This window comes from Bos indicus x Bos taurus, chromosome 12, assembly GCF_003369695.1.
Source record: "Bos indicus x Bos taurus breed Angus x Brahman F1 hybrid chromosome 12, Bos_hybrid_MaternalHap_v2.0, whole genome shotgun sequence".
Lineage (NCBI taxonomy): Eukaryota > Metazoa > Chordata > Mammalia > Artiodactyla > Bovidae > Bos > Bos indicus x Bos taurus.
In genome coordinates, this window is record NC_040087.1 from 76,143,808 (window position 1) to 76,168,475 (window position 24,668).

General features: G+C 44.0%; 1 protein-coding gene across 6 annotated transcripts in view; it reads left to right on the plus strand.

Annotated features, from left to right (window-relative positions):
• Positions 1 to 24,668, plus strand: part of CLYBL (citrate lyase beta like) — a 237,887-nt gene that overhangs the window by 124,196 nt on the left and 89,023 nt on the right. For all 6 annotated transcript variants that reach the window (XM_027557895.1, XM_027557896.1, XM_027557894.1 and 3 more), the window contains one exon: positions 13,000 to 13,186. In XM_027557895.1, the coding sequence (XP_027413696.1) occupies positions 13,000 to 13,186 (187 nt within the window). The remainder of the gene's footprint in view (positions 1 to 12,999; positions 13,187 to 24,668) is intronic.

Here is a 24,668-nt window from a genome sequence, read left to right on the forward strand (position 1 = left end):
GAACTTCCTGATGTTCAAGCTGGTTTTAGAAAAAGCAGAGGAACCAGAGATCAAATTGCCAACATCCACTGGATCATGGAAAAAGCAAGAGAGTTCCAGAAAAACATCTATTTCTGCTTTATTGACTATGCCAAAGCCTTTGACTGTGTGGATCACAATAAACTGTGGAAAATTCTGAAAGAGATGGGAATACCAGACCACCTGATCTGCCTCTTGAGAAATTTATATGCAGGTCAGGAAGCAACAGTTAGAACTGGACATGGAACAACAGACTGGTTCCAAATAGGAAAAGGAGTACATTGAGGCTATATATTGTCACCCTGTTTATTTAACTTCTATGCAGAGTACATCATGAGAAACGCTGGACTGGAAGAAACACAAGCTGGAATCAAGATTGCCGGGAGAAATATCAATAACCTCAGATATGCAGCTGACACCACCCTTATGGCAGAAGGTGAAGAGGAACTAAAGAGCCTCTTGATGAAGGTGAAAGAGGAGAGTGAAAGAGTTGGCTTAAAGCTCAACTTTCAGAAAATGAAGATCGTGGCATCCAGTCCCATCACTTCATGGGAAATAGATGGGGAAACAGTGGAAACAGTGTCAGACTTTATTTTTTTGGCCTCCAAAATCACTGCAGATGGTGACTGCAGCCATGAAATTAAAAGACGCTTACTCCTTGGAAGGAAAGTTATGACCAACCTAGATAGCATATTCAAAAGCAGAGACATTACTTTGCCAACAAAGGTCCGTCTAGTCAAGGCTATGGTTTTTCCTGTGGTCATGTATGGATGTGAGAGTTGGACTGTGAAGAAGGCTGAGCGCTGAAGAATTGATGCTTTTGAACTGTGGTGTTGGAGAAGGCTCTTGAGAGTCCCTTGGACTGCAAGGAGATCCAACCAGTCCATTCTGAAGGAGACCAGCCCTGGGATTTCTTTGGAAGGACTGATGCTAAAGCTGAAACTCCAGTACTTTGGCCATCTCATGCGAAGAGGTGACTCATTGGGAAAGACCCTGATGCTGGGAGGGATTGGGGGCCAGAGGAGAAGGGGACGCCAGAGGATGAGATGGCTGGATGGCATCACTGACTCGATGGACATGAGTCTGAGTGAACTCTGGGAGTTGGTGATGGACAGGGAGGCCTGGCGTGCTGCGATTCATGGGGTCGCGAAGAGTCAGACACGACTGAGCGACTTATCTCATCTGATGGTTTTTCCTCTAAAAGTTAAACAGAGTTACCATATGAGGGACTTCCTGTTGGTTAAGGACTCACAGGAGCAAAGACTGTGCGCTTGCACTGCAGGGGTTCGATTCCTGGTCAAAGAACTAAGATCTGGCATGTCGTGGGGTGTAGCCTCAGGGGAAAAAAGATGAACTACCACATGATCCAGTTCCACTTCTGAGATATACCCCAAAGAATTGAGAGCAGGACCTTGAAGAGTTATTTCTTCATAGCAGCATTATTCATAATTGTCAAAAGGTGGAAATAACCCATGTCCATCAGTGGATCAATGGATAAACAAAATCTGGTATGTACATGTGATGGAGTATTATTTAAGCTGAAAAAGGAAGGAAATTCTCACATATGCCACAACATGGGTGAACCTTGTGGCCATTATGCTAATAGAAATAAGCCAGTCTCAAAAGGACAAATTCTGTGTGCTTTCACTTTACATGAGGTACCTAGAATAGTCAGTTCATAGAGACAGAAAGTAGAATAGTGGTTTCCAAGGGCTGGGGGCAGAGAGAGTGGGCAGGTGGTTGTTTCATGGACACAGAAGTCTCAGTTTGGGAAGATGAGCAGTTCCAGAGATAGATGGTGGAGATGGTTACACAACAATGGGAGTGTACTTGATGCCATTGAATTGTAGGCTTTAAAATGGTAAATTTTATGTTGTGTTTGTTTTACCACAATAAAAAAGTAATATTTGACCAGCAGAGGTGTAAAACGATGGGATACAGATGAGTTCAAGGTGGGAAATACTGATCTTTCCCGAATACTAAATCTTGAAGATTTAACATGATCAATAGATTGTTAGATAGCATCACTGACTCCATGGTCATGTATCTGAGCAAACTCCAGGAGACAGTGGAGGAGAGAGGCATCTGGCATGCTGCAATCCATGGGGTTGAGAAGAGTCACACACAACTTCATAACTGTGCATGTGTGCTAACTCACTTCAGTTGTGTCCAACTCTTTGCCACCCTATGGCTGATAGCCCTCCACGCTCCTCTGTCCGTGGGATTCTCCATGCAACAATACTGGGGTTCGTTGCCATGCCCTCCTCCAGGGGATCGACGCAGGGATCAAACCCATGCCTATTACGTCTCCTGCATAGGCAGACGGGTTCTTTACCACTAGCACCACCTGAGAAGCCTGACTCAGTGATTGAACAACACCAAATAGATTGTTTCATTGTTGCTCAAATAAGGGCGCTATAAAAGTTCACCCAGGGCTTCAGATCTTCAGCTGCTTTCCATGACCACCTTCACTCACTCCATCATGCCTTTTCTACTGGAATGTCCAAAGGCCTGGGGTAAGGAGTGCCAGGCTGTGCATGAGCGCGTGGTCAGCTCAGCACCCGCAGGCACTGCTGGTGGGAGAATAAATTAGTACAGCCCTTTGGGAAGACAGTCCGGGGAAGTCTGTGAAGAGCATGATGGTGACCACTTCCACCCCTTTTCGCCCTCTGAGGACAGCAGCTGATGGAAATATGTGGCCCTCTCTCCTTAAAAGCTTGCCAGCCAACCACCCACCTGGCCCTGAGTTCATTTGTTCCTTCACTTTGCTCGAGAGTCCAGTCCAGTCCCCCTGTGCTGGGCGGGCAGGGGTCTGAGAGCTGCACAAACAGCTGTGTTGGGTCAGGGCAGGGAGGTGCAGTGTGGAGGTGTGTGGAAAGCACCTGGTCAACACCATTATGTGTTAACTCTCTAGTTAGTAATGTGTAAGTGTCTTCATCAGGATTCTCCAGAGGCAGAACCAATAGGGTGCATCCGTGTGTGTGTGTGAGTGTGTAATATATGAGAGATGTATTATAAGGCCATTAAGATTGTGGAGGCCAGCATGATTATGGACATGATTATGGAGGCCGACAAGTCCCAAGAGCGGCAGTCAGAAAGCTGGGGACCCAGGAGAGACTTTGGTGTAAGTTCCTGTCTGAAGCTGGCCAACTTGAGAACCAGGAAGAACCAATGTTTCAGTTCAAGTCTGAAGTATCGGGGGAAAAAAGACCTCATGTCCCAGCTGGAAGCTTTCAGGCAGGAGTTTCTTTTAACTGGGGGAGTAAGTCGACTTGGCGTGTACGCACCACTGGCTTATTCAGTACCTTCCACTGTTTGGATGAGGCTCACCCACACTAGGGAAGGCCGTCTGCTCTACTCAGTCTCCTAACCCACATGTTAATCTCACCCACATATATCTGCAAGACACAGCCAGAATGACGTTCCACCAAACGTCTGGGCACCCTGTGGCCTGGTCAAGTTGACACATACGTTAACTGTCATGGTAGTATCTATTAAAATAATTTAGAATTAATTGTGCTGTCTAAATCATTATTGTAGTCCCAATTGCTCTTTAACTCAGCTTTGAATTTGAGTGACATTATGAAAAGTCCTGAATCAAGTTCTTTTCTGCACATGGTTAAGTCTGGACTGCCATTGAGATAATCCAAAAAAAGTATTAGGCCCAGAACTTACAGGATCAATACATTTTTGTTTGTGAAGTGACAGTGCGTGTGTAACAAGGGGGACAACTTGGAAGTCCTTGGCCTTCCCTGCTTCCATCTGAGCCCTCCAGACTAGCTGTTGGCTGAGGGTCATCCATGGGTGAAGCAAGAGCATTTCTGAGCCAGGTGTCAGGGTCAAGGCTAAGACGTGGAGTCCTCAGTTAGGGTCCCGACTCTGATCAGCGTATTCCACCTGGCCTTGGCTTCAGAGAGCTCTGCTGCTTGTGAAGAGAGCTCAGCCCAGGCCTCCACCCGCTGTCCCACGCTGCCCAGTCAACCAAGCCCCAGATCTGGATGTTTGCCTGGGCTCCGGCAAGCTGCTTCTCTATCTGCATTTGCTATAAGTTTGGTGGAGGCCCCATCTGGGCCCTCCAGACTCTCAGCTACCTGGGCCAGAAGAGAGGAGTGGAGTCTGGGCAGAAGCTTAAGGGCAGGTAGAATTATTTGCTTGTCACTTTCAAAGTCCAGTGACCCCCGATTCTTTCTAGGATCAATAAGACACTTTGGTGGTACTCTGAAACCATGATGCAGAGGTTCTCATCCTTGGCTGCACCTTGAAATCTCCCTGGAAGCTTTAAAAAAAACTGATGCCTGGGATTCACCACAAGGCTCTGATTTAATTGGGTTGGAGTGTGGCCTAGGGTTTTCTCTTTTTCTAAGTTCCCTGGTTTGTAATGTGCAGCCAAAGTGGAGACCTCTGTGCTAGCAGTCAGCTAAGTAAAGGAACCACTAACTTGGGTAAGAAGTCACATACCAAGCTGCAGAGCCTCAGATGGACATTAGTTTAGTTGATAATTGCTGCTATTTCAAATACTATCATTTTTTTTTATCAGGAAGACTTTTCTTTACACATGAGGTTTTTTTTTCAAGTTTGCTGCATTTTCAGTTATGACTTTATTACTTTCACAGCATCTACTTGTATATGTGGGCTTCCCAGGTGGCTCAGTGGTAAAGAATCCGCCTGCCAGTGCAGGAGAGAGACACGGGTTGGATGCCTGGCTCGGGAAGATCCCCTGGAGGAGGAGATGGCAACCCACTCCAGTATTCTTGTCTGGGAAATCCCATGGACAGAGGAGCCTGGCGGGCTACAGTCCATGGAGCTGCCAAGAGTCAGACACGACTGAGCAGGCACGCACACAACTCACTTGTATATAATGGTAGCACAGGAGTCATTTAAGTCTTCATTGGGCAAGATTTCCTGCATTAGGGCAGTGGCTACACATTGGGATCATCTAGGCCCGTGGTCCTCCAGCTTGGCTGTACACTGAATCACGCACGGGTCTTTTAGAAGTTCCAGAGGCCAAATCTGACCCGAGACCTATGACTTCAAACTTTCTGTGACTGCACTTTAGTGTCAGCGTATTTGAAAGCACCCCAGGGACTCCACAATACCCCTGAGTTTGAGTCAACCTAGAATAGCATTCTCAAACTCTCATGAGATAAACATCCCTTAGAGATTGGTTCATATGCAGCTTCTGACTCAGTGGGGCTGGGGTGGGGCCCTAGACTCTGCATTTCGAACAGGTTCGCACATGGTGATGGTACTTGCTTCCAGGAAAGATGGGAGAGTCTCTTATCTGATGGGAGAACAGATAAGAGGCCAGTGGTGCTGGTCTGTAGCAACACTTCATTCAGTGGCAAGAACCTAGAGAGCTTTAAATAAAAAAAGAAAAGATATATATTCTAAACCTGGGAAGATTCCCCACTCCAGTACTCTTGCCTGGAAAATCCCATGGATGGAGGAGCCTGGTAGGCTGCAGTCCATGGGGTCGCTAAGTCAGACATGACTGAGCGACTTCACTTTCACTTTTCACTTTCATGCATTAGAGAAGGAAATGGCAACCCACTCCAGTGTTCTTGCATGGAGAATCCCAGGGACAGGGGAGCCTGGTGGGCTGCCATCTATGGGGTCGCACAGAGTCGGACATGACTGAAGCAACTTAGCAGCTTGATTTGATCTCACTGGGTGGGGTCCAGGATTTGACAAATTTTACAAGCTCCCCAGGTGATGGTTATGTTGAATCCTAGGTGGATGACCCCAGCAGCACTGGAGCCTAGCTTATGCCTCCTGTGGTATACATGGTTAATAAATGGTATCTGCTGGAGGAGGAAAAGGGAGAAGACCAAAGCAAGGCCAGGAGGGAGCCCCCTCCAGCCAGAAGAGCCCCTGAACCTACCAAGGGATGTCTTATCTAAAATAAGGTCCCTCTGTAGAGAGAACTCACCATAAGGCCACCAGATTTTTTTCCACTCATCTTATGCCCTTGTTTTGCATATTGTTTGAATACATTTACATGTTGACTCTCAAGAGGCCCTAATTTCAAATATGTAAGATAAAATAAGTTGGATCTTGCACCCACTGCAATTGTGTTCATACTCAGTAGTCAGTGCTGAGCACAACTGAAGTCGGGAACAGATTTTGAAACAGCCCGAGGTGGGGGAAGGAGAGGACATGCCAGGAGGACAGGAGGAGGGAGGCTTGGGGAAGCCACGACAGGTTCCTGCCACACCTGCCCAGCGACAGCCCCCGCTGGGACCTCAGAGTCTGCGATATAATCGGAAGCCTGAACCGTGCCCCCTACACCTCTCTCCTCCTTATTATTCCAGACAGTCTTAACCACCTGTGATCTCTCTCCCTGAAGCTTCATTCTCTACGGGCCTTTAGTCTGCCAGAGCTGCTTGTGGGCCATCTTCTGGGTGTTCCTCCCTGGACCTATTGGACTTGACCTGCATCTTCTGTGCCACCTCCCCGCAGTGCCCAGCACAGTGTGGGTCAGGACTGCCCTGTGTGGTTGTGCAGGGTGTGCCCTGATCAAGGTGCCTACCAAACAAGCCACGTGTAGGGCTGAGTTTCAGCTCATCTCTATGCATCAAAGCTGCTGCCTCGGGAGCAGGAGGCACCTCTTGGCCCTTCCACCTGCTAGCAGGCTCCAGGGAGCACCTTCTTCTAATTTGCACAAGGGGACCTGCCCGGGGTGCTAGTGGAGACCTGATGCAGGTCACCCAGTGTGTGCTTGCTAAATGCTCACTGAATGAATGAACAGAAGAACAAAGTAGATGCAGGGAGGGTAAATAAGATGCTTCCACGGTCTTTGAAGTAAAGGTGAAGAAGGTCCCAAATGAGGACATCCGCTGTATTTATAAAAAGGAGTAAACAGAGGAGAAGAAGCAACAGTCCATGGCTTGGGTTAAAGCTTCCAGAATGACAAAGGAGAGAGGGAATAAAAAACGGCCTCTTACCTGTGATCGACACTTAAGCTTGACTCTTGCCCAAGAAGAGTAAGGACAGTGTGGTCACAGATCAGTCCCACTTCCTGGAGAGCTGGATTTGGGTGGGTAATGCTGCTGCTGCTGCTAAGTCGCTTCAGTCATGTCCGCCTCTGTGCGACCCCATAGACGGCAGCCCACCAGGCTCCCCTGTCCCTGGGATTCTCCAGGCAAGAATACTGGAGTGGGTTGCCATTTCCTTCTCCAATGCATGAAAGTGAAAAGTGAAAGTGAAGTCGCTCAGTCGTGTCTGACTCTCAGCGACCCCATGGACTGCAGCCTTCCTGGCTCCTCCGTCCATGGGATTTTCCAGGCAAGAGTACCGGAGTGGGTTGCCATTGCCTTCTCTGGGGTGGGTAATGAGGTAACAGAATTGTGTGCCTCTTGTAAGCAAGGCCCTGTGCTAAGCAAGGGTGGGGAGACCTAAGACTGCCCTTCCATCAGCAAGCTTGTGATCTAACTGAGGATTTCTGTTGTCCAACCAGATTCCTGACCTGTGGCTGTGCTGACCAGCACCACCCAGGGATGACAGGTGTCAGATCATCATAGTAGCTATGCACGAACATACTACTTGACTCTCCCCTGTATGGGGCAGCCATTATGGTGCTTCTCACCCTCTCTTCTGACTGCCAGTCACAATATGGGCTTGAACCACACAGAATTAGCATTTGTGGTGGCCCAAATGGTCAGACGTCAGCAATTTCATATAGGTGGTCTTTACACTTTCCGCAATATTATGCTGCCACTTGAAACCTCTTACGTGATTTTACTGGTTTGTTTTAAGGCTTTCCTGGTGGCTTAGGTGGTAAAGAATCCACCAGCAATATGGGAGACTGGGTTTGATCTTGGATTGGGAAGATCCCCTGGAGAAGGGAATGGTAAACCACTCCAGTATTCTCGCCTGGGAACTCCCAAGGACAGAAGGGCCTGGCAGGCTACAGTCCGTGGGACTGCAAATGAGTTGGACACGACTGAGCGACTTTCATTTCACTTTACTTCAAGCCTATTATAAAAGGATTTTTTTAGAAAAGAGTGATGGTTGGACTTACCTGGTGGTACAGTGGATAAGAACCCACCTGCCAATGCAGGGGACACAGGTTTGATCCCTGGCCTAGGAAGATTCCACATGCTACAGGGCAATTAAGCCTGTGCCTCACAACTGAGTCCGTACTCCTCAACAAGAGAAGCCACTGTAATGAGGAGCCCAGGCACTGCAGCTAGAGAATAGCCCCTGCTCACCACAGATGGAGAAAGCCTGTGGAAATCAATGAAAGCCCGGTGCAACCAGAAGTAAATAAAGATTTAAGAAAATAAATTTGTGTAAGAAAAATAAAGTGATGCTTTAAATGGGCAAAATAGGAAGAGTGTGTAGAAGCAGAGAAATCTTAATCCCAAACTCTACAGTTCAGAGGCATCCCTAAGAACATTTTGATGTACTTCCTTTCAGATATTTTTCTTTGCATTTTTTTTATAAAGTTGAGATGTTATTGCATATATAATGTTATATTTTCTGTTTATAAAAAGAACAATCTTCATATAACATTAAATGTTTTTAACACAATTTTTAATGATGGCATTAATATGTCATTGGTTGTAGGTATTATAATTTATCCTGCTAATGGACCTAAAGATTGTTTTCAGTTCTTAATATTATATATATCTAGTTTTATTTCTGATCATTTTAAAAAATAATCTTCTGTCTTAATTCATTTGGGCTGCTGTAACAAACTGCTGTAGACTGGGTGGCTTATAAGCAACAGAAATTTATTTCTCACAGTTTTAGAGCCTGGGGAGTCCAAGTTCAACGCTCTGGAAGAGTCAGTGTCTGACAAGAATGTACTTCCTGGTTCGTGGATGGCAGTCTTTTCACTATGTCCTCCCATGGCAGAGCCAGCTTGGGAGCTTTCTGGTGTCTCTTTTATAAGGGCATTAACCACCTATGTTCTCTCCTTCATAGCTAATCGCCCCCCAAAAGCCCCCCCTTCCATCATATTGGGGATTATGTTTCAACATATGAATTTTGGAGTGAGGGACACAAGAATTTAACCTACAGCAATTCCCAGAAGGAATTGGGTTGAGTTACTTGAAATTACTGGATCAGAAGCAGGAACCTTTTTTAAATCTCTTGGTTTGTAGCATCCATTGGCTTTCCAGAAAGCACGTGCCTCTTGATTAACTTCAGCCATGATGACAGAGCCAGTCCTTTGCTGATTCTGGTTTGGTTACCAATGATAAACACTGTTTTTGAACTTTCGAGAGTTTCAAAATGAATGGTCAGAAAAGGCTCCACAGTCAGGTGGACCCTGAGCTAAGCTGGAAGGATCCATAAGTTTCACGTAAACTTCCAGCAGAAACACAGGTACAATGGAAATAATACAGCATATTGTGGAGACAGTCATAACCTTATTTTCCTAGGGTAGATAGTTGCAGCCTGGGATATAAATTCAGAAAAGGGCTTCAGCTGAGACTGAGCTGAATCCTGTAGGTAATGGGGAGCTGTTGACAGTGTTTGAGCAGGGATAAGAGGAAAACAATGTTTCAGTGATCATAGGAGTCTTTATCTGGGAAACCAGAAACACCTTGAGCAGTAGCAGAAGATTTTTTTTAATGGTTATCTGTTTTAAAAATTACACATCATATGAACATCCTAAGAATGATTTGCCCTAAGGATGTTTAACATGTGATGGTGGTGTGACCTGTCAGCCATGTCTGTGTGGCTCAGGCTTTTACATTCAGGTGGTGTGGCTTGGAGACCACAGTGACTGGATCCACAATGGCAGTCAGAAGCTATTTCACATGGAGGAAATCTCAGTTTTCACGAAATGAAGGTCTCTTTGGCTTTTGCGCATGCAGTTACAATAAATCCTCATGATAAATGCCCTAAGAATTTCCTGGTAAATAAAAATTTTATCTCTTTTGATTGTATTTTTTGCCATTTTAAAGGAAATGTATATGTTGCGAATTCTGGTTTCCAGTATGAATAAGTAAAACATGGTTGTTGCTATTACATCATTATATCTTCTCTTTTTAAAGATAAGCCAGATATGTCAATCAATATGAAATGATGATGGATACTTTTAGAATTCTTCAATTATCTGGTATATTTTATATTAAATATACTAGATTAGATATATAAAATATCTATATCAAATATTAAATAAAATATCTTGTAATTTTGTTGTTGTTTAGTCATTCAGTCATGTCTAACTCTTTGCAATCCATGGACTGCAACATGCCAGGCTTCCCTGTCCTTCACTATCCCCAGAGTTTGTTCAAACTCATGTCCATAGAGTTGATGATGCCATGCAACCATCTCATCCTCTGTCACCCCTTTCTCCTCCTGCCCTCCATCTTTCCCAGCATCAGGATCTTTTCCAATGAGTCAGCTCTTCGCATCAGGTGGCCAAAGTATTGGAGCTACAGCATCAGTCCTTCCAATGGATATTCAGGGTTGATTTCCTTTAGGTTTGACTGGTTTGATCTCCTTGCAATCCAAGGGACTCCCAAGAGTCTTCTCCAACAACACAGTTCAAAAGCATCAATTCTTCTTGTAATACACATACACTTTTAAAATCCATCTATTTGTCACCATACCTCACTTAGCACAATGCTTATGTTATAGAAAAATAAGACTCAGACTCAAGTTTTATTAAGATCTGCTAAAAAAGCGGCATTACTTTGCCAACAAAGGTCCGTCTAGTCAAGGCTACGGTTTTTCCAGTGGTCAGGTATGGATGTGAGAGTTGGACTGTAAAGAAGGCTGAGCGCCAAAGAATTGATGCTTTTGAACTGTGGTGTTGGAGAAGACTCTTGAGAGTCCCTTGGACTGCAAGGAGATCCAGCCAATCCATTCTGAAGAAGATCAGCCCTGGGATTTCTTTGGAAGGACTGATGCTAAAGCTGAAACTCCAGTACTTTGGCCACCTCATGGGAAGAGTTGACTCATTGGTAAAGACTCTGATGCTGGGAGGGATTGGGGGCAGGAGGAGAAGGGGACGCCAGAGGATGAGATGGCTGGATGGCATCACTGACTTGATGGACATGAGTTTGAGTGAACTCTGGGAGATGGTGATGGACAGGGAGGCCTGGCGTGCTGCAACTCATGGGGTCACAAAGAGTTGGACACGACTGAGTGACTGAACTGAACTGAAAAAAGCGAATAAGGGGGCCCTCACAAAACTGATGGGCCACCAAGGAGATGCTGATTTTTCTTGGTATACATTGTCACAAGCTACACTAATATGACAAAATGTTACAACTGTATAAAATATTTGATGGAATTAACTTCAGATAACTACCAAATGTCAAGAGCTTTCATGGAGAGTACAGCTGACATACTTTTAAAAGGATGATACTGCTTACCCTGGGGAGTAACACATTAGGGTGTTCCCAAGTTTGCTGGGGCTTTAACCTTTCCTTGACCGGGATTTGCATGACGTATAGCTCTATCTCTTATGAGCAGGGCTAGTTTCATGGATGAGTGACCTGTGTGGTCACAGAGGCCCTATGCTTAGAAGGGTCTGGTGCTTCATGTGATGGTCTTCTGTTTCTATCTTGAAATTCCACATACGTTTTGAACAAGGGCTCTGCATTTTCATTTTACACAGAATTCTTGTTGTTAGGTTGCTTTTGCGACCCTATGGACTGTAGCCTGCTAGTCTTCTCTGTCCATGGGATTTCCCAGGCGAGAATACTTAGTGGGTTGCTGTTTCCTTCTCCAGGGGATCTTCCTGACCCAGGTCTCTTGCATTGGCAGGTGGATTCTTTACCACTGAGCCACCAGGAAAGCCCTTTACACAGGGTACCTCAAATGATCTAACTGGTCTTGGTGAAAGCTGCTTTCATCTTCCCTTGCCATGTATTATGGGCTAAAACATGGTTTGTCCACAGGACCAAACTCAGACCAGGTTAGGGGCGAGGGCTGCAGTGAGCTGCAGGAGCTTTCAGCCAATGCCTCTCATTTCCGCAGGAGGCTAAACTTAGTACAGTAGAGAAGCAGGGAGAGAGCAGAATTTCCAAGCAGGCAGGCTGCTGGAGCTGGAATTTTTCCAGGAAGAGCAGTGGCAATGGCTGCTATGCCTGCCACACCCACAACCACATCAAACTGATAACCCCCAGGCTCTAACTGATCCGTTCTTGTACTTTATTTCCCATAACTTAATTTTCTCAACAAACTGCAACATGAGTATTACTTTTACACGTGAAGAATCTGAGGTTTTCAGCAGTCAAGTTGACCATAATTATAGAGCTATTATTAGTAATGGTCTTTTCTTATTCACCTTTCTACTGACTTAAGAAGCAGCTATTCCTCTTTGTTGTTAAAATTGAAGGCAAATCACTTGTCTACTTAAAAAGATTCATTATCAGGGAGAGAGCCATAGATTTTGCTTACATGTATAGTTTACTTTCTCTTTCCTTTTTCAAAATATTTATTTATTTTGGCAGTTCCAGGTCTTACTTGCCACTCTTGGGATTTTCAATTTTTGCTGTGGGCTGTGGGATTATTCCAGTTGCGGCGTGTGGGATCTAGTTCCCTGACAAGGGATGGAACCCAGACCCCCTGCATTGGGACCGTGGAGTCTTAGCCACTGGACTGCCAGAGAAGTCCCTAGATTGTTTATTTTCTACTTTTTACTTTCATATAATTGTAGGTAGTTTTACTCTTTGCGAGCTTTTGCATATAAATTTGCTTACTTTTTCCCCATGGATGCTACCCAGACAGTATATTAATACTGGTAGGATTTTTCCAATAAGAGGTACACCCTCCTTCTTTTCTCAGAAGGTTGTGTCAGTAAACCATGTTATATATTTTTTAGACCTCAGCCAAAATGACATTCTGTTTCTTGATTATTTCTATTATTATCTTCCTAGTCATTATGTGTGATTATGTTCTGCGGTAATTCTAAAAAATTATCCATGTTTTCTCTTTTAATTTTGCATTCAAATAAGGTCTTTCAAAAGTCTGTAAGTAAATTCTATTCTGGACTAACTCGAATTATGTCTCCTGCAGGAAAGCGTCCCTGGCAGCTGAGGTGTCCAGGCTTGGATGCAGTTCCTCACCTAGCCACAAGTACATCCCCCGGAGGGCCGTGCTCTACGTACCTGGCAACGATGAAAAGAAGATAAACAAGATTCCCTCCCTGAATGTAGACTGTGCAGTGCTCGACTGTGAGGATGGTGTAGCTGTGAACAAAAAGGTAACGGCATGATTTTTCCTTATGGCGGAAAAAAGAAATGCCTTGAAATTTGGTAGCATTGCTCACTATTTGGAAAGAGTCTACCATATTCACTGTTTGCTGATTACTAATATATTCATGGGCTTCCCTGGTGGCTCAGACAGTAAAGAATCCACCTGCAATGCAAAAGACCCAGGTTTGATCCCTGGGTCAGGAAGATCCCCTGGAGAAGGAAATGGCAATCCGCTCCTGTATTCTTGGCTGGCATGGACAGAGGAGCTGGTGGGCTACAGTCTTTGAGGTTGCAAAGAGTCGAACATGACTGAGCAACTAAGAACAATATATCAGCATGCGATATATTCTTGACTAGCCCTTGTATGGGTTCTGAATGTGTATGGTTCTTTTCTCCAAGAGACAGGAGGAATCCAGCCAGAATATATTTAAAAACTGTGATCTTCAGTATATATGATTATGTGTGTGTGTATAGATAAAGAGATATATGCTTAAAAAGAAAGATAATTTGATTCTCAATCTGTTTCGGCTGTGATATTTGCTGGTTTAAGTAAATCAGTTAATCCTAGACTTGTGGTATGAATTTTTCAGATCAATAAGATGAAATTAGGAATTTATTTCTTTTTACTGCCAGGTAAAGAGTGTAGTGAGTGACCTTATCTCTTCCAGGACAAGTGCCAATAACAAATAGTCTTCAATGGATAAGACACTGTTTTCCCTCCATAATTAAAGGGCATCTACACACAGAACTTCAAACTTGCAGCTTCTAGCTGATTTTCTCATGGCCTGATCAGAGAAATGCATCTTAAAAAATACCCAGTTTGTAAACAGATACAAAAGGTTCTTGCTGGCTGGTAACATGATGAATGCCTTTTGTTTCATTTTGGTTTGCTTATCTTCATTTTCTAGGTTTTTATAATGAACACAGATTTGTTCAAATAATTGGGTAAAATACATAAATCATTATAATGACTGACGTTGGCACGGAACTTTTTAAATTAAAAACATGTTTTCCCTCGACCTTCCTCTGTCCAGTCCCTAGACAGTGAGGTTGGGCTGGGAATAGACTGTGGGGCTGGAGGCGCAGAGGAGCTGGCCATCTGAAATTTTATCTATGTGGATGGTTTCTTTTCCTTGGTGATCTGAAATAGCATGCTTGTCCTATACAACTTTTTTGATTAATTGCTTTCCCTGGAGATTCTAGCAAACCAGTAGTGGCCTTATTTTCTTTTAAAGTTAGTTTCCAGCATCTTTCTAATGGTGAAACCAAGGCTTTACAGGTATATGGTAAAGGATTAGAATAAACATGTGGAGTCTAAAGCGTCTACCCAACATCTTTGGCATGCACCAAGGAAAATACAATTAATCTTCTTTCTCCCACAGATTAAGGTAAATAGGGCTTTTCTTGAAGGATGTAATATGATTCCAGTATTCTCCCTTCCAAAACTCACATAGCGCACTCTAAGATTAGATACTAAATTGTAATTCTAGTTCTTTGTGACCCAGGGCAATTCACTCTACTTCTTTGCCTCAATTTCTTATCTGTACCGTGGGATGACAAAAATCTTCTTTTGTCAGGGACAGGGATTATAACAAGGAATAAGTTTGATAAAATGCCCTCGAGTGGTTTGATTTCCTATAGGAAATAGATTAGATAAATCCTGTAGTAATCATGATTAGAGGGAAATTTATTTTAGCATGTAGCACAGTGAGCCATTTGGTGCTCTGATAAACTTCTAATTTTATTTCTTCATGAACCTTGAGGCTATCTTCCCATTCCCACCCAAGGATGTTTCCTGCTACCCAGATAAGTTGGAAATATGGTTCGTTCCTGCTTCATGTTTGCTTACTGTTAATGTGTGTTCTGAAGCGCATCCTAATACCTGGAGCCACTACTTGGGAGGAAGCTAAGGAGGGGCGGGGGGAGAAGAGTTTAGGGCAAATTGTGCCCACCATCTTGGTGAAGATTCCGGACAGTCAGAACACTGCAGCTCTCAGTGCACCTAAAATTTGTGTTGACTGCCAGACACAGTTATACATGTGCTGAGCTTGCAGTCAACCAAATTTCCCTTTCTTATTCACAGAGAGTTCTGGCAAGCCAGCCAGTGCTTGTAAAACATGTTTTTTCCCTTAAAATTTCTACCCAGGACTTAATTTTATCTCATATATTTCATTTCATAGCCCCAGCCTGTCAATGTCTTTTTGAGTTTTGATTTCCTCGTCCAACATTTATGTTATCTGAGAACTTGACCAGCACACTGTACAAAAATTTGACAAGTTTCTGATAGAGATGTTGAAGAGGTTGGAGCCAAGTGCTATGCAAGCATGCCACTAGAAACTTCTGTTCAAGCTTATTACATTTTTTTTTTTTTGGCCATACCAGGCAGAATGTGGAATCTTATTTTCCCGACCAGGAATTGAACCTGTACCCCCTGCATTGGAAGTGCAGGGCCTTAACCACTGGACCACCAGGGAAGTCCCTTAACAAACATTTATATAGTGACTGAATGCTAAGCACTGTTCTTAAGGTTTCAACTTGCGTAACATCCCATTGCGTTACTACTGTTATACTCCATATACAGATAAGGAAGGCTTCCCTAATGGCTCAGCAGGTAAAGAATCTACCTGCAATGCAGAAGACACAGGAGACTCAGGTTCAGTCCCTGGGTCAGGAAGATCCCCTGGAGAAGAGAATGGCAACCCCCTCCAGTATTCTTGCCTGGAGAATTCCATGGACAGAGGAGCCTGGCGGGCTACAGTCCATGGGGTTGCAAAGAGTTAAACACGCCTGAGTGACTAAGCACAGCACGTATAAGGAAGCCGAAGCATGGAGAGGTCAGGTTCATGAATGAGTCCTGTGAATATGGTTATTCAGTCACCTAATTCTCTTAAAATCCAGTCTTTTCACAATAATAGACAAGAGATTTTTACCTAATGCATTTCAAGATGCAGACTCCATTGATCTACATGGTCTAGCAATGCCTTCTCTCTCCCTGTACCTCCATCTCTCCAGAAAAATGAGTTTAGGTAGATGAGACTCGATCTTGAAGAACCCCTGTCAGTACTACCTCGTCGTTACCGCCTTCACCTGGAAGTGCTGGAGATACAAAAGTGGTAATGGCTGCCATGTCCTGAGAATGTAAGGGGTGCTATAATAAACACTTTAGTTACCTTGTTTACTCCTTGTATCAAAGTTTTGTCCAGGGTCCAGGGACACAGTGCCATTAAACGGCAGAACCAAGATTTGAACCTCCTGAATTTTTGCCAGGAATCAGCCTCAAGTTCACTTGTTGGCGTATTCAGTTCAGTTCAGTTCAGTCGCTCAGTCGTGTCCGACTCTTTGCGACCCCATGAATCGCAGCACGCCAGGCCTCCCTGTCCATCACCAACTCCCAGAGTTTACTCAAACTCATGTCCATCGAGTCGGTGATGCCATCCAGTCATCTCATCCTCTGTCGTCCCCTTCTCCTCCTGCCCCCAATCCCTCCCAGCATCAGGGTCTTTTCCAATGAGTCAGCTCTTCGCATCAGGTGGCCAAAGTATTGGAGTTTCAGCTTTAGCATCAGTCCTTCCAATGAACACCCAGGACTGATCTCCTTCAGAATGGACTGGTTGGATCTCCTTGCAGTCCAAGGAACTCTCAAGAGTCTTCTCCAACACCACAGTTCAAAAGCATCAATTCTTTGGCACTCAGCTTTCTTCACAGTCCAACTCTCACATCCATACATGACCACTGGAAAAACCATAGCCTTGACTAGACGAATCTTTGTTGGCAAAGTAATGTCTCTGCTTTTTAATATGCTATCTAGGTTGGTCATAACTTTCCTTCCAAGGAGTAAGCGTCTCTTAATTTCATGGCTGCAGTCACCATCTGCAGTGATTTTGGAGCCCAGAAAAATAAAGTCTGACACTGTTTCCACTGTTTCCCCATCTATTTGCCATGAAATGATGGGATATTACATAGCTCATATCGCATAATCTTTTCCTCCTTTCTCTGAAAGTTAGTACCTTGGCTTCTCTTTATCTTTTGTCACCTGTGTATACTCTGCAGTTTCTCAAAGATTACCGACAGAAGCATCGTATTCACATCTGCAAATGCTTCCGGTCTCTTAGGATTTTAGTGCATTTAAACCTGGTGACTTAAATTCATTTGAAATGTCCAGATAAGTCTGAAACTTCTAATGTAGCTCTTATTCTTTTTCCTTTCTTGAAATCACCTTTTAATCATATTTCTTGTTGAATATTACTCCTCTTGATGGAGGAGATAGAGACCATTTTAATGTTTACTTCTTACCATGTTAAAACTCTGATTTCAAATGATCTAGTTATGGTTTTGCTAAACTGAACTCTTATTGCCTAATTCAACTTTCTTGACATTATTAAAGCTTAGTCACTTCATTTTATATGTTTCATTTTATTTCTTTTTTTAGTAACTGACCAATTCCATATTTCATTTGACTGGTTCTGTGGAGTGTGGGCTTGTAATGAAAACAAGAGGCACTTTGGCAGAGCAGTTTATAAGTATATAATACCTTCCAGGAGTCTCTAATCCTGTCCTGTTAATCCAATTTGTGTTTAAGCAGCTCCTTCATGTCAGGGATGGCCTACCAGCTCACCTTCCCAAGTATGGATGATGAAAAGACCATCTCCACTCCCCTCTTATCTTCTCCTTTTCCTTCTTAAATACATGAGGAGATACAAGGCTGTCTAAGCCACTGCTTGCTGGGACACAGTGAAAAGAAGCCAAGTAATGCAGAGATTTCTGGTGAATCTCCATGACGCTGGGTGAGGCCAAGAAGGTAGGAGTGAAATAGATAGAGGCAGGGCTCCTGGGCTGCTATTTTAGCTGAGTAAATATTAAATTTGTTTAATGTTTCAGTGTGTAAACTGAAATACTCAGTAAATATTGAGTACCTACTCAGCCAGGCACCATGGCAAGCAGCAGGAGAACAAAGAGAGCTGCATGGTCCCGTGTCTCTAAATAATACACTTTTTGAAATATCTTTTCAATTTCAGGCATGATATTGACTCCATGCTATGGGAATTATTTCTCACCCCACTACCGCCCTGTCCCCATTGCATGTGAACCTTTCCCATCCTTTAGTTATCCTAATACAGTTCTGTGTAACTTCAATGAGATTGGTGTTCAGTGTAAAAAGTAGCAGAGTTGAGTCACATAGTAATAAACTGATCACCTTTCCTTTTCTGCCAGCCTGTTGTTTTCCCTGGAGTTCATAGTTATCTTTTTTCCCCCTGGTTTATTTTTCTATTCAGCTGTTGCTAATGCAAAACCCACCTCTTCCTAATTGTCTGAATCTCCTCTTAATATGTTTAAAAGCATCTGGTATTTTTTAAGTTTCATCTTCTTGGAGAACTCTCTCCTTGACTCTTCTGATCCCCTCAAGTCTGAAGTAGCTGTCCTTCAGGCCTGTAGCACAGTTGCAATCCCAAACTCACCCTTCCCCCACCCTGGGAATTGCCTTCTCCTCTCAGCCGGGTTGGATATCCTGTTTTCTGACTTTTTATGTCTGAGTACGTTTGGGTGAGGACACCCTCCAGGAGTTTCTGAGAGGAGGTTCCCCTGTGAAGGACAGAAGCGACTTATGTACAGTCTGATTTTTTCCTAATTTGATTTGTAAAGAGCAGGAGTATATTTGGAGAGTAGGATCATGAGGGTCTTACTTGGATCCTTCAGGAAGCCAAAGGAGGAGCTCTGAGTTGTGACTTGAGGAAGGCTTTTCTATGGGAACCTGAGCTAGTGAAATCTGGGCTGTCACTCACAGGCAACTGGATTTGAGACCAACAACCCAGTTCAGTGGAAAGGGTAGAGGGCTTGACAACAGACAATGCACGTAAAGGTCCCAATTTCAACACTGTTTATCCAGGGAACTTGAGTCCTGTAACCTATGAGGCTCTGTTTCTTTATCTGTCCCATGAGCTTGGTAATAATGAATCCTGTACTACCCACCACAGGGCCAGCTGTGAGGCACAAATAAAAAAGCATTTTGCAAACTTGCAAGTGCTAGATAAATATTGCTTTTTTAAAGAAGAAGCAGAGATGTCATTTTTAAAATAATAAAGCTTAGAAGATTTAAGAGAATGGATATTTAGCATAGTCCTTAAGGTGTCTCTTTCAAGTAATTTGATGGTCAAGAACAGACTATGGAGCCAGACTGTTGGATTCTGGTGTCTGGAGTCTGACATCAGCTTGTCCTAACAGTGTGACCTTGGACAAATGGACCTTAGCCCATTTCTCTGTGCCTCAGTTTCCTCCTCTGTGAAATGAAGGCAATAATGGTAATAATAGTATCTCAGTTCAGTTGAGTCGCTCAGTCGTGTCCAACGCTTTGCGACCCCATGAATTGCAGCATGCCAGGCCTCCCTGTCCATCACCAACTCCCGTAGAAACAATAGTATCTACCCCCACAGAATTATATTAAGTGGGTGAGTACTTGCAAAGTGCTTCTTAGGACAGTGCCTAGCACATAATGTATAGAATGAGTAGTTGATAAATACCTCAGAGCAGTTGTCTTAGCTGCAACCCTGGCCAAGAGTCTGATGCATCAACTCAAGTCACTGATGCTTGCTTAGAATGCCGAGGGTTACTGTATTGGTTTGTACTCTGGATTCCTGACTCTCACAGGGTAATGTTTTGGCACAGGTAAGTTTTTGCTCTAAATGTCGCAGAGTTTGCCAGTTTTGCTATTTATTTATTTATTTATTTTTAGCCTCTCTTTCCACTATGGTAGACAAAGAAAAGACTCTAGGGACGGCAAAATAACCACTTTTTCTTTCAAGCTCCTTCACAGATTTCTTAACACTAGGGGGCTCGAAACAGCTATCTTAGAAAGACCTTACTTATTTTTTTTCCCTCAGGAAAACAAAGAGAAAATTATCTTTCGCAAGCAGCTAAGCAGCAGATTTTCACTTTGAATCTCTGTGCTGGGTCCTTGACAGAAAGGAGTAAGAGAAGGGTGGAGGAAGGTGGCCGACTCTGAAGGCCTTTCTCCCCCACTCTGCTCCCTGCCAGCAGCTCAGAGCAAGCAAGCAAGGGGCTGGGGGCTGGGGCCTGAGAAGCCCCGTGCACAGCACCATTCTCAGTTCTGGGAAACAGACCAGGAGGACAGCCCCGGCTGGGGCTGGGGTGTTGGAGGAGGGGTGCCCTTAGCAGTCAGGGAGCCCATGGTCGGTGAGGGGCTGGAGAGGCAGCTCCCTTCCCCTTCCTCCGCTGTGCACGTGGAGCCCCTTGGGCTGCCAGGAGGGCTATCTTGTCGATTGTGAAAAGCAAGGGGAAGTTATTTGCCTCCTAAGTAACCATCAGTGCCGCAGAAACCCCAGAAGATCACTGCCCCCCCACCCGGGGCCATGTTCTTTGTTGCTTTTGTTTGTTGTAAAGACTTACTTCTTACTGGCTGTGCTGGGTCTTCGTTGCTGTGCACAGGCTTTCTGTAGTTGCAGTGATCGGGGCTGCTCTTCAGCTGCGATGCTCGGCCTTCTCGTTGCGGTGTGCGGTGGCTTCTCGTTGCAGGGCACGAGTTCTAGGAAGCAAGGGCTTAGCAGCTGTGGCGCACAGGCTTAGTTGCTCTGCGGCATGTGGGCTCTTCTAGGATCAGGGGTTGAACCCACATCCCCAGCACTGGCAGGTGGATTCTTTACCACTGGACCACCAGGGAAGCCGTAGGCCACGTTATCTGATTGCTTCCCTCCATCCATCCTGGATACCAGGACCTATGTAAGGCCTAAAGGATTGTGGTTGTAGAGAGACAGTTGGAAGTAACACCATAGAGATGAGGGGAGTACAACTTTGTTCCCCACGATAAACCACTTTCTAAGTACTCTGCAGAAAGAGCGCTTCTTACCAGGACTCTTATAAGTTACCTTTCAGACTCTGCAGAACCCAGGAGTCATCACATATGCAAGCGTGTGTGCGTGCTCAGTCTCTTCAGTTGTGTCCGCCTCTTCATGACCCCATGGACTGCATCTCCTGCACTGCAGGTGAATTCTTTCCCTCTGAGCCACCGGGGAAGCCCATTTGCAAGTGTGAAAAGTGAAAGTGTTAGTCACTCAGTCGTGTCTGACTCTTTGTAACCCCATGGACTGTAGCCCACCAGACTCCTCCATCCATGGGATTTTCCGGACAAGAATACTGGAGTGGTTTGCCATCTCCTTCTCCAGGGGATCTTCCCAAGGATCTTCCCAACCCAGGGATTGAACCTGGGTCTCCTGCATTGTGGGCGGATTCTTTACCATCTGAGCCACCAGGGAAGCAATTATGAGTTGCTCATTAAGAAACACGAAATATTGGACTTCCCTGGGAGTCCAACAGTTAAGACTCTGCCCTTCCACTGCAAGGGGCACAGGTTCCATCCCTGGTCGGGGAGCTAAGATCTCACATGCCACTTGGCCAAAAAAACAAAAACAAAACACAAATATCAGTATCAAATATCAATCAAGGTTGTTGACTTATCTTTAATCTTCGAGTAATATAAATATGAGTTCCTGACACTCTTCATGTTAAATCAGTTAACCCTTGAGTTCCTCTGTAAAGCTTTTAATTACTTTTTTTTCTAGCCTTTTTTCCTCCCCTGAGCTTATGTATTCTAATTTGTGCTCTCTCACTTGGCTGTCCTGTGCAAGTGTGCGTGCTCTCACACATAGGTACATAGACACTAAGCCCCCATTTACACTCACTATATACATACACAAATCTGCTGGGTTAAATTCTAAATACTCCAGTGCTTTCACTTTGGTTGAAATAAAATAGTAGAGTAGCAAGGAGGTGTGTTGTCCCAACAGGGAGGGAGCTAACTGACATTCAGTAAATGATTCAATGTATACAGGGTGTGGGGAGCCAACGCCTCTTCAATAGGGGAGTGAAATTAGGATGGGAAGGTTCCTCTCCCGGGGACCTTGCTTTTATTAAAAGACTTGAGAGCTTGGGAGATTCTTCAATAGGAATTTTGGTGTCTGTGAGTCTTTGGGGAACAGTATGGAGAGATGAAATGTGCTTAGGAACTCTGCAAGGTCTTTTTGATCCTTAAAGGTTCTGATATGAAAACCAATCCAAGTTTTCATAAAAGCAGTCAAATATTTCCAGTCTTTTATTAATCTCTTTGTACCCTTAAATAGTCTTTCCCTTTTGTGGAGTAATTGGTAAAACAGCAACAACAAAAACTCACCAGCCCCACCCCCATTGTTTTATTCTTCAGACTGAGCATCTTCTTAGTGCAAGGATTCAAATACCTTTATTACAGACATAATAGTCAGCAATTTCCATTTCATAAGCTCAGCAAAATCTCTTAATACAAAGAGATACAGGCTTCAAGTTGCCGGTTATATCTTCTCCAGCAGTTTATAAGAATCCAATTAAGTAAGATGGAGTATCTATAACATGATATACCTGACTATGGAAAGCCCAGGTCTAAAATTAAGGTTGAAAGAAAGGAACTTAGCTTAAATAAACCAAAACTTGATCAAAGTAGAAACTGTAGCCATTTCCTCTGAAATGAAGGAAGAAATAGCTTGGAGACTAGAGTGAAAACCAGTCGACTTATTTATTCCAACTTTGGTTACCAGTTAAAGTCTGTTCTTTTTTATCAGGGGAACACAGGTGAGTTTCACAAAATAAGCCCAAGATGTTTCAGTTTGCTAAATCTCAGTGACCGAAGAACCAAGTGCATAAAGCCACCACCAGAATACGGGTACACACGTGAAAAGCAGACAGCTGGAAATCTTGCAGTGCAAGTGCTTGATTTCAAAGAACAGTGTTTTGTCCAGGTTTGCTTATTTAAGTGGCCATAAGTCACATCACCTGAATACTCATTGAAAGGACTGATGCTGAAGCTGCAACTCCAGTGTTTTGGTCATCTGATGCAAACAGCTGACTCATTGGAAAAGTCTCTGATGCTGGGAAAGATTGAGGGCAGAAGGAGAAGAGGGCATCAGAGGATGGGATGGTTGAATGGCATCTTTGATGCAATGGACATGAACTTGGGCAAACTCTGGGAGATGGTAAGGGACAACGAAGCCTGGCATGCTGCAGTCCATGGGGTTGCAAAGAATTGGACATGACTGGGAAACTGAACAACAATAGCTGCTGCTGCTAAGTCGCTTCAGTCGTGTCCGACTCTGTGCGACCCCATAGATGGCAGCCCACCAGGCTCCCCCGTCCCTGGGATTCTCCAGGCAAGAATACTGGAGTGGGTTGCCATTTCCTTCTCCAATGCATGAAAGTGAAAAGTCAAAGTGAAGTCGCTCAGTCGTGTCCAACTCTTAGCGACCCCATGGACTGCAGCCTACCAGGTTCCTCCATCCATGGGATTTTCCAGGCAAGAGTACTGGAGTGGGGTGCCATTGCCTTCTCTGAACAACAATAGCAGGTCATATCAAAGTATTAAATACCATTATGTTTTCAGTAATGAATTAGTGGTATATTTTAAGGCAGAATTTAAAATTCTGATTTAGAGAGACAAGAAATAATATCCCTATACACCTGTGGATAGTTAATCATCGACAAAGGAGGCAAGAACATACAAAGGGAAAAGACATTCTCTTCAGGAAGCAGTATTGGAAAAGTTGGACAGCTGAGGGTAAATCGATGAAATTAGAACACACCCTCACACCATACACAAGAATAAGCTCAAAATGGCTTAAGGACTTAAATATAAGACATGATACTATGAAACTCCTAGAAGAGAGCATAGGCAAAACATCCTCTGACATAGATTGTACCAATGTTTTCTTAGGTCAGTCTCCCAAGGCAATAGCAATAAAATAAAAAGGAGACAAATGAAACCTAACCAAACTTACAAGCTTCTGTACAGCAAAGGAAACCATGACTGGGAGAAAATATTTGCAAATGATGTGACCAACAACAACTCAATTTCCAAAATATACAAACAGCTCAAATCACTTAATAGCAAACAACCCAATCCAAAAATGGACAGAAGACCTAAATAGACATTTCTCCAAATAAGACATACATACAGATGGTCAATAGGCACATGAAAAGGTGCTCATCATTGCTGCTCATTAGAGAAATGCAAATCAAAACTACAACGAGGTACCACCTCACACCAGTCAGGATGGCCACCATTAAAAAGTTTACAAATAATAAATGCTGGAGAGGGTATGGAGAAAAGGGAATTCTCTTATACTGCTGGTGGGAATGTAAGCTGGCACAGTCATTGTGGAAAAGAATGTGGAGGTTCCTCAGAAAACTAGCAAAGTAATGCTCAAAATTTTCCAAGCTCGGCTTCAACAGTATGTGAACTGAGAATGTCCAGATGTTCAAGCTGGATTTAGAAAAGGCAAAGGAACCAGAGATCAAATGGCCAACATCCGCTGGATCATCAAAAAAGCAAGAGAGTTCCAGAAAAACATCTACTTCTGCTTCACTGACTACTCTAAAGCCTTTGTGTGGATCACAACAAACCGTGAAAAATTCTTAAAGAGATGGGAATACCAGACCACCTTACCAGCCTCCTGGGAA